The sequence below is a fragment of the Numenius arquata genome, chromosome 1 (assembly GCF_964106895.1).
Source record: "Numenius arquata chromosome 1, bNumArq3.hap1.1, whole genome shotgun sequence".
Classification (NCBI taxonomy): Eukaryota; Metazoa; Chordata; class Aves; order Charadriiformes; family Scolopacidae; genus Numenius; species Numenius arquata.
This window is the reverse complement of record NC_133576.1, coordinates 40128626-40139037: the sequence shown is the minus strand read 5'-3', so window position 1 is coordinate 40139037 and position 10412 is coordinate 40128626. Positions and strand designations below refer to the sequence as shown.

Here is a 10412-nt window from a genome sequence, read left to right as displayed (position 1 = left end):
AATGAATCCGAGCAAAACAAAGAGGAATTTTACTCTTAGGGGTCTATTCTCTCTTGGGTCCAGACTCAGCAAAGCACTTACGCATGTTCTCAAGGGAAACGAGACGTAAGCGCACACTTAAAGCTGGATGCTTTGCCAAACGGGGAAAGTTTGCTGGGTGTGGGGCCATACGTGTGTATTCGTAGAGTTAAATGGATATATAAGCCTTGGCATTCCCCCAGATGACAAGGCTTTTACTTTGGGGTTACCCACTCTGCACCATCCCAAGCACTCTGTTGCTGGTCGCATCCAGTATCGCTGCCACCGAACCTGCCATCACCCCAGCTTGCCACAAACACCTTTGTGAGCTGCAGTACGCCGCTGCCCTGAATTCAGTAACATGACGTCAAACACAGTTAGGCATGGTACCATTTAATAACTGGTCACCACTGATTGCTTTGCAAACTAGATTATGGTGTGGGGTAGAAATTAGCTTCCTGAGCTAGAGTCATGATTTTTTTTTTCTTCCCTGCTGCAGGTGACAGAGCATCCGTCTGCAGTCACAGGATCAAGCAGCAGTAGTAAAGTAGTATCAAAGTGGTACAGCACAACGTTCAGCAGGGCTCTATGTTTAATCCTTCGCTCACTGTTCAAACATTTACAGTCCTCTAGAAAACCACAACTTCCAAAGGTACCGAGTGGGTGGAATCTTCTGGCGTGCAACTCATCTCTGTGCAGAAGGACCGTACATAATTTATTTTCAGGGGCAACATGAGTCATGAAGTGGTATGTTAATAGAATTTTCTCTGTTTATAGATATAGACTATTTATTTTCTAAGTCTTTTCATTACCACAATGAAGATCTTCAAAGATCTTCTTACTGCGTAACTGCTCCTTCCATTCACGTTACATTTACACACCACTTTGCTGAGCAATAGGCACAGAATTCCTTATGGGGGAAAACCCTGCAGAAAGCCTCCAAAACGTACCAACATTGCCTTCTTCATGTAAATTAAAAAGACTAGGGTAACTGGAGCAAGCACAGCAACCTATGCGGTTTGCCAGCCTTTCAGACTGGAGCACAACGAACAACTAGGTCATTTCATAAACCTAGGAAACTAACCTCAAGTTCCACACAGAGAAATCGAGGGAGATCTCCTCACTAAATTGGGATTCATTTTTCAGTGAGAATTATCAAGGCACAAAGATGCTCCTGTTTGCTTTGATAACCCTCTTACGTGTGAAGGGCAAGCAGTAGTTTCAGATCACACCAATAAGGATTTTGCTTCTGCAGACACCTATTGCAGTGAACTCAGACTGAAATAAAACATTGGTCCCTCTCCTCCTAAGGCTCATCGAACAATTGCAGGTCTAGTCGGACGACTATCTCTCCTGTTGGGACTTCATGCAGAAGGAGACACTTTGTAACTGGTCCCTTTGACCCCTGATCCTTCTTAATGTCTGCCACACGGATCTCTGTTCTGCCCAAAAAGTCTGAAATGCAAAAAGACAGCATGCTCAGAAATGACACAAATGTTTTATGTTGCAATAAAATGCTAATTTGCAGAAGGAACTAAGCTTCCATCTGCACACAACGAAAGGAGAAAACGAGTCTTCAGTGCAACTATGTTTTTGCAGTTGAAAAAGGCCAAAGGCCGCCAATTTGCATAGAAGAGGATTTTAGCTGGACCATATCAGACAGCAGCAGCATTAAAAATAAATGGCCCCATAAGCAGAAAAATCTAGTATGTAATTCACAGCTGCCTTGCTTCAGTAGCTTATTTATTTTATGATACGTTAGAAAAAAAGGCCAAAGGCTGCTGCACAGTTCAAACTGAGAGTGAAGCCCTCTGGAGATGATAGAGCTAAGGAGTGCATCACACCAGCAACGAGGTCAATGGGCCAACTGGTGCTGGCCACATGAATGACAGCCCTATCCAAGAGGTTCCCGAGAGATTATGACTCCAAAATACACTTTTCAATGCCCCATATGTTTATCACAGGTTATTAAATAAGAATGGGTTAGGAATCCTGGCTTCATTTCTGCTGCTGTTACTGCATATTACAGGAACTTGAAGAGACATTTCTCTTCCTTCTGCATTAATCTATCCATTCGCAAACACCATCCAGAGTTTGTTAAAGGCTTAGCAGAATTGCAAACGACACTTTAGTTGCTGTAAAGTTGTACAAGAAAGGAGACCCCCAAAACACAGAGACAGCTTGATTCTTTTTGCATGACTCCACTGGGGACCAAGGGTGAGTAGGGGCTCCTGATATGCAAAGGGGTTCGATATTGGGGTTGGAACTAGATGATCTTTAAAGGCTCCTCCCAACCCAAACCATTCCCTGATCCCATGATTTACCTCAGCAGGCATATACCTCTTCAAAACAGGAGATTTGGAAATACCCTTGGAAGGACAGCAGCCCCCTACGTACCGTCTGGGGAAAACTGGTCCCTCTCAAACACTGTAATGCAAAGCACGTCCTGCTCGAGGTCTTTGATAAAGAACTGGCAGTTGGAGTTCCACTTTGGGTTGAGGGTGTCCTGTATCGTTTTGGTAATGTGGCACTGAGAGCCCATCGTTACCTCACAGTACGGATTACTCTTTCCTGGGAAAAGAGAAACAAACGAAAAAGAGAAATCGTGGTTTTAGGTGTGTGATCTTCCTAAATGTCCTTTTACTCCTACAGCCAACAGACTGGGGAAAGACTGTGGCCTCACTGCCATTACAATGAACCAGGACACAGTTCCATGAGGCGCTGAGCACCTTCCACTCTTCATTTCAAAACTTTGTGGCTTGTGGTCTCTTATGATATGGCTTAGGTGGTGGAAATTAAGTTTGTCTGAAATAAATGCTTAAGTGCAGTGCATGACTGCTACTGAACTGCACAAAATCACTTCGGTATATTTTAAGTTCATTAAAATGGCTTCATTAAACAAAACCATGTTTTGGACAGAACCTCCTTCGAAGTTAGTCTGACAAATAGGAATGTTTTCTTCATAGGGCACATTGTGGAAAATGCAAGGCACTTACCATGGGACCTGCAAGGCTTTAGTTCAATGCCTTCAACAATATTCACCATCAACCTCCCAATGCCTGTTGCTCTTTGCGAGCGAACTGTGGTGAAACAGAAGAGGAGAGAGAAGTCATTAACATGTTTTCTTGCCCATGGACTTTTCCACAAAAGATGAGAGCCTCTGCATCCCATGCTGTACCTAAGTAGGCTTTTTCCCTCTTCTTCTTTTCAGTCTCTATGTAAAGTTCTGAAGCAGCTTTGATCTTCTGAACCCAGGCAGTCCTTCAGAAGGAAACGAAAAAAAAAAGTTGCAAAATACCATTTCCATTTCTCCTCCCTGGAGCACAGCAGACAAAAGTAAATCTGTCCCTCCTTCCCAACCAAGGCTCTGGCCCCATCACAGGCTCTGCTACACTGAAGCTGTGTGCCTGGAAGAGATCCTATGGGAGTTTATAGCACCTGCAGAAACGTAACCATCCCAAGCTAGCAGATCTCACCACACGAAGAAAACTCAAGAGAATCACAAGCAGGAGGAACTTGGTGAGAAATCAAAAGGTATAGATAACAGGTTTGTTTTCACTAAGCTTTTTGCTTTATTGGAATAAACTGACTTCTTGTAGCCAGAAGACAGAAGACAGCTACATTGCAGAGACAGCCAGTTTTCTTGATCCTAGAGGCTTCATACCAAAATCCTTCTGAGCCTCATGAAGCATAACTCAGGAAATACACAGATGATGAATGACCGTGGTTCCCTATGGGCCCTTCTGGGAAACCATTTCATATTTAATAGGCTGAGTGGAAAGACTGACAGAGAAAAAGTATAGAAGAAGGGGTCCTGTGGGACCTCAAGGATTTAGAAGAATTGCTGTGACACATGAGCGAGCCTGAGACCTGAGTGAAGGCAAAATGATAGTATGTAGAAGCTGTGGATCCATTTCTGATCCCAAAATGAAGAGCTGCTGCTCTACAGGGCATTGCAGCTACTTACACAGATTTGGGTCTGAACACTCACCTGCATTCTGCACAGAAAGCTGTTTAAGAAAACAAAACACTTAAGGACAATTCTGTCTTCCTCCTCTGCCCTAAATGGTAAATGGCAGCTTCAGAAGTACACTAAGCCTTTGATCCACAAAGGTCTTTTAAGATTAAATAGACAAATTAATCACTCATTGATGCTAATGTTGCTCATAGTTAAAAGCAAATGAATGATGAAACCCTGGAGGTATCTCACCTAAAATGCTGCATTTATTTTGTAAGCAATTCTGGCACAAAAGAAAGACAAGGGCTGTATTGCATATAAGTAAAGGCATTTGACTAGAGTGCCCAAATCCGGATAGCAGTTCACGTGGGTTCTCTCTATAGTGACTGTAGAGTGGCAGGAACCTCCAGAGGGCGTTCAGTACACGAAGATCTAGCTCCTTCCACTGATGGTTCAGCGTAGGGTGCCTAAGCATCTCACTGAAGTTCCTCGAGCTAGGTAGAATGAATGCGGTGCAGAGTTTAGATGTTTCTGACTACCGCTGAGTGCTCTGACACAGAACAGGCAATTATTGCTATACTCTGATTTGTGCAACAGGTCCTAAATTGAAAAGGCTGTGTAAATTTTCATCACCAAGAGTCTAACCATGATGGTCATTCATTCCGTGGCATACAGGGACAGACAACATCCCAAAGGACAAGGGGAAACCATAAAAGTCAGACCTTTTGCAAGAAAACTATGTGTATAAATAATAATGAATAACACTGTCAGGCAGGCAGGGAGCAAAGATGTTTTATACATTTTAACGTATCAGAATTTTTAGGGACCATACATTTGCAAACTGGCATAATGCAACGTCTATACTATGGTGGCGGATTTTTCTGTACTTTCAGGTTCCATTTTTTAACAAAAGTTATCTTTCAAGATGTTACATTTGTGCAGAGAAACCTTTTCAATGTAAGTCAGTGTAATGCTGTCTCCATAAGCTTGCCAGAGACAAAAATCACCAGCTGAGGTTTTGAGGTTGCCATTCTTTTGATGGTTTCAGTCTGAACTGAACCAAATTAAAACTAACTGGGTTTTCTCTGGTAGGTTATTGCTTCAAGTCTAATTCTGGCCCGTTCCTCATTCTCATTCAACATAGAGCCATGCAAATGCTTGCACTGGCACAAACAAACAGATATTAACAGAAGAAGGTAGGATTGCGTCTTTTGCCTTCCTTATTCTAACATAAAATGTTATGAAATATGGCCTATGTATCTGCCCTCCTAGGCATTTCACTGCTGGTCTTACTGGAATTCAGGAAACATCTTTACTTCTCCCTTCTTTTCATATATTGAATACCACGATAATCTTGAGCAGAAGAAATTCTCCAGTCATGTAAGATAAACTGCTTGGAGACTGCTATGCTGTATACATCAAATACATTCACACTAGACTTTTTAAATTCAGTACTAACATGGCCTACACAGGTACTTACCTTTCATTAATGCTCTCAGCCCGGAGTGTATAGACTCTATCAATGTGGGAGATATGGAAGATGGGCTCATCTCCAGAAGGGTCTGTGGGTAATTTTACTAGTACCTCATTTAGAAAAATGGGCTGTAAAACATTAGGCAAAGCTAGAGTTCTACCACACAATATCTGAACAGATGCATTCAACACAGAGCAATTTATAACAGATTTTTTTTTTGCCTCAATATCTTTCCCCTTCTGCCTGCCTCCCATCTTTCTTCAGATATGTCATTTGGGGAATTTTCTTATTATCAAAGATATAGGTCCCTCCACAGTCTTGGAACACCTCTCTTGAAGTAAGAAAGCAGCCTCATGAAGCATAGCAATCTCTCCTTTCCCACAAAGAGCAGCTAACGCTACTCTCCCCGTCTCTCTCTGAGACACGTGACCTCTGTTAGAGAGGTTGTTTTAGCAAAACTTCAAAAGCATCTTCTCTTATCTCGCTAAGGCAAACAACCTGCTTTCTCACCATCAGTCCCTGGAATCCCCAGCATATGCCAAAGCTTTCAAACCTCTTCTATATAAAGGCTATTGCCTGCACATCCAGTATGGGAGCCGCTGCCTGCTATATGCACTGTTAGCATCTTAGTTATCTTAGTCACCATTAGCTTATCCTAGCCATCACTTAGCTAGCTAAGTCACCATTTAAGAGTGGTACTTACAGTTTTGTACATTTTGTATTGCAGATTAGACTTGGGGCTGAAGACCTTGTCTGTGCCAGAAGAGCCAAGAGGTTTGATGATCTGAGTCAGGAGGAGGAAATCGTTGAACAGAAAGCCATACAGCTCCTTGTTACTCTTGGCTTTGTAGAGTTTCCCACTGTGCAGAAACTTGCGTGGTCCCAAGCAGTTTGTAACAGAATTAAATACGAGTTGCTGCGAAAAGTAGAAGAAGAACAACAACGCACTGTATAAAGTAAAACAATCGAGGTTCCCCTGAAAGAGATCAAATATAGTTTTGAGTCCTGACGTTGGTTTTAATTTGCGTCACAGGGATGACGAGCAATGTCTCTGTCTTGCGCATGATAAGCAGTGCAAGTCATAGAAATGCTAGATGAAAACTAACTTTAAGGCAGCCCATCAGTTGCACGGGGCATGGCCTGGACAGTCAGAGAAAAGCCAAAAGCATTTGGGCCTCCTTTTGAGTTTCTCTGCCACGCGCATGCATCTCTGTGAGCGGAACTGAGCTGATGATGACTTGCCCCGGATTAGCAGTAGCCAATGCATATGGCCTCTCCAAACGCTGAGCTTTCTTAATAAGGCCTCGATTTCTGAATTGTGTTTTAATTTCACCCATTAAAACATACCAAAAGAATTCCGGATAGCTGGCCTTTGTGTACCCACAATACCTGGAGTTAGAGGACAGCTGCTGACCAGTGGCTGGAACTGGCAGAATTTAAGACTCATCTGGAGGTTGTTACCAGATGAGTAGTGATGAGTAGCGGCTTGCCCTTTCCTTAGGTGTCATTTTCAGGTTTATTTTCACTAGGTGATAGTACGGTTCTTGCCTTCCTAGTTGGCCAGGCAGCTAGATCTGGAGTGGCTCCTTTTACAGATTAGAAACATCTCAGTCAGAAAACTGAGTGAAGGCCGGACCACTCCTTGCCACCGATTCAAGGCTGCTACTGCCGCTACCGTGTCATCAAGCAGCTGGTTGGTCTTTCAGGTAATATTTTAGCGTTCTAGGGCCAGACATCGTGTACAGAAGATAAAAGCTGCCATCTTCCTTTGGGCAATACTTAGTCAGCTGAACGTGACTTTGACCCTTCTGAAATCGTTATACCTGTCTTTCTTAAACAGTTACATTTCATAAGATGAAATGCAATGTTTTCCGGTTTATAAACCAAGCAATGCTTTTTTTTTTTTTTTTTTAATCTTCCAGAACTGAAAACTCAGCGCATATTTTGCCAATCAGGTTGTGATCTGTCTGCCTCTATTATCTTTACCAATAACAGTGAGGCCATCAAAATATCCTCCATCCTTTTGCAGGGCATACCAACACAATTATTTTCTTTATAGTTTCAGTAGAGAAGTTTAGCATGTTGCCTTAAAAAATAGTATGCAATGGTAGGCAGTGATTCTCTCTGTGAAGTTCTTGAGAGAGACTTGATCAGTGTTCTTGAGCTTCCAAAATGCATACAAAGTTTTATCACAAAAAAAAAATATTTCTGTGATTAATGCACTCCAGGATGGTCAGGTATAGCCTCAGGAGGAGATACAGCAGTACAACAACCGCTGTATTATAAAGAGTTATGAAACCGGAAAGTTGTGGTTGAAAATTGCAGCGTTGAACCTGGCACTAGTCCAGAGGCAGGCAACAAAAGCAGCATTTATCATATAGAAGGCAATAACACCAGCAGCAAAAAAGGATTACGTGCAGGAGTGAAAGGGAGCCAAAGAAAGATGAGAACAAAGGACTGAAGATTATATGACTTGATTAATTACACTGTTTGTCCCCTGATGCAGTGCTGTGAGCGAGCCATGGTTTCTTCCCGACCGGTGAAGAAGTGTACCCACATTTGCATTACTCTAAATAGAACATTTTTTTTACCTCCGACAGGCCTTCACACTGAACATGAGCCTGGATCCACTCCAGCCTATCTGAATTTTCCTTCTCCCGCACGCCTTCATTTACTTGAGAACATAATTCTTCTGCTTTCTCAAGAGCATGCTTCAAGTGACTGTGGTCTGGGTGGTTTTCAGGAGTGTTCTCTATTATCTACAGATAAATAAAATACATTAGCCTTTTCTGCTATCTGCAGTTAAAATGTATTTATAGTACACTTCTGTTTTATTTCTTTATTTTCATCAGAGCCAGCCAGTATGTTTCAAATTTCTTTTCCTCCTTGACAAACATGAAAAATAGGAAACAAACTCACAGTCTCTTTGTGAAGGGCTGAAGTGAATGCCTGCCTGCACAGCCTTTACATCAGTACACCGCTCGCTCTTCCGACATAAGTACGCAAATTCCCGCCACGTACAGAAATATATCCATGACTGTTTAAGGACTCACTCTCTTAAATGCCAACATCCAATTTATAATTCTTTCCTGCGAAAGTCTTGGGCCAAGTTCAATAACATTATTCAGGATGATGGTAAGCGTTAGGCAACAAATGAAAGTTAGGGAAGGGTTGTAAGTCATCCGGCAATGCAAGCTGCGCAGTAAGGTAACTTGCAACAATTTGGCATTCAGGCTTGCACACACTGAATGTCATTTACGAGAGTATGGGGAGGGAATGACACTGTCATTCACACTGGAAAATGGCAAAGATGAGCATAAGATTGACTTGTTACTCCCCTTATCTGCATTTTAAAGTTTTCACTCAGCATTTACTGCCTTCTGGTTCTCTGTGTGCAAGTTTCACCTCTGATCCTAATGGAAATCCAGAGACATTTCTCCAAAGCCAAATGAGTTACTGCATTAGCTCTAGTGTGATCAAATATAAAAGGATACTCCATGTTCCCTAGCACATCAGATATCTAACAATGATAAAGATTGACACAAATAGGGAAACTACCCTGTAAACAAGCTATAAGCAAAGCAGCATCAAAAAAACATCATCCTTGCAAAAGAACGTACATTTTTAATTATTAGTGGGTATCTTGTTACCCGTTGCATAGGCTTTAGTAGAAAACTTGATAGTGGCATTCCTTTACAGCGAGGATCCATTGCTAACCTCTGAAACATTAGAGAGGTAAAATGGTGTTAGTCAGTTTGTTTTAAACCCTGCAAAATGAGCTCCTCCAAGAAAAAAAAAAAAAGGTAAGGCAACAAATGAACACCATGCCTCAGCTAAATCTGTTCTTAGATCACAAGCGATATCAGTGCAGTAGAATTTCCTGTATTTTTTACAACATATTCTTCACCTGCCTCGCCTGTACAAGAGAAGGGCCTCCTCTTACTGTCCCAGCATTTTACAGCAAAACCATTATTAAACAAAGTATTTTATGGCTCTGTAGTTGTTTGAAAAAATTTATTATTTCAATGAAAACATGTACTCCTTCAATGAGTGCTTAAGTCTGAAGCTTCTTCGTTCTAGCCCAACACAGAGCACTGTTTGAGACTATGTTTTGCAAATCAGCGAAATGATGAGCTAAATTTACGGTGTACAAAATTCACGGTAATCACTTCTTTTCTTACTTTAACAAACTCCTTGAACTCGGGGACTTCATCTGTCTTCTGCTGGATGAGCGCTGCCCCGTTGAGCTGGCAGCTACAGAACCGAATGTAAGGCTGCATGTGTGGCAGCTGAGCCGTCAGTATGTCACCAATCATCTTCACTGGCATCTTCTCTCCAGACATCTTCTTACGCACACGCAAAGCCCTAAACATGGAAAGGTCATGTGTGTTTTACAAGCAGACCACTAAAGAATGATTCCTCATTTATGAAAGAAATGGTTTGATTCTTATTCATTATTGAAATAGACAGATCCCTGAATATTCAACTACCTGAAAGGAGGGGGTAGAGAGGTGGGTGTTGGCCTCTTCTCCCAAGGGAATAATGACAGGACCAGAGGAAATGGTCTGAAGTTGCGGCAGGGGAGGTTTAGATTAGGTATTAGGAAGAATTACTTTACTGAGAGAGTGGTCAGGCACTGGAACAGCCTGCCCAGGGAGGTGGTGGAGTCGCCATCCCTGGAGGTATTTAAGAAACGTGTAGACATGGCACTTCAGGGCATGCTCTAGTGCCCGAGATTGTTGGTTTCTGTCTGTTTGTGGGTGGGATGGTGTGGGGTTGTGGGTGTTTGTTCTGGTTTGATTTTGGTGTTTGGTGTTCTGGGATTTTTCGGGGGGGGGTTGTTTGTTTTTGGTGGGGGTTTTTTTGTTTGTTTTTTTGTTTTTTTATTGGTTGGACTCGATGATCTCAAAGGTCCCATCCAACCAAAAATATTCTGTGATTCTGTGATAGCATAGATCACCC

At 42.2% G+C, this 10412-nt stretch overlaps 1 protein-coding gene across 1 annotated transcript in view; it reads right to left on the bottom strand.

Moving 5' to 3' along the window:
* Window positions 1-1324: 1324 nt before the first annotated feature.
* The window catches only part of ITSN1 (intersectin 1), a 138604-nt gene continuing 129516 nt past the window's right edge, over window positions 1325-10412 (bottom strand). Inside the window, exons 32-40 of the mRNA XM_074155536.1 lie at window positions 9632-9815; window positions 9071-9169; window positions 8042-8209; window positions 6154-6366; window positions 5457-5578; window positions 3197-3279; window positions 3015-3098; window positions 2416-2589; window positions 1325-1473 (exon numbers count right to left, since the gene is read on the bottom strand). Coding sequence (XP_074011637.1) covers window positions 1325-1473; window positions 2416-2589; window positions 3015-3098; window positions 3197-3279; window positions 5457-5578; window positions 6154-6366; window positions 8042-8209; window positions 9071-9169; window positions 9632-9815 — 1276 coding nt within the window. The remainder of the gene's footprint in view (window positions 1474-2415; window positions 2590-3014; window positions 3099-3196; window positions 3280-5456; window positions 5579-6153; window positions 6367-8041; window positions 8210-9070; window positions 9170-9631; window positions 9816-10412) is intronic.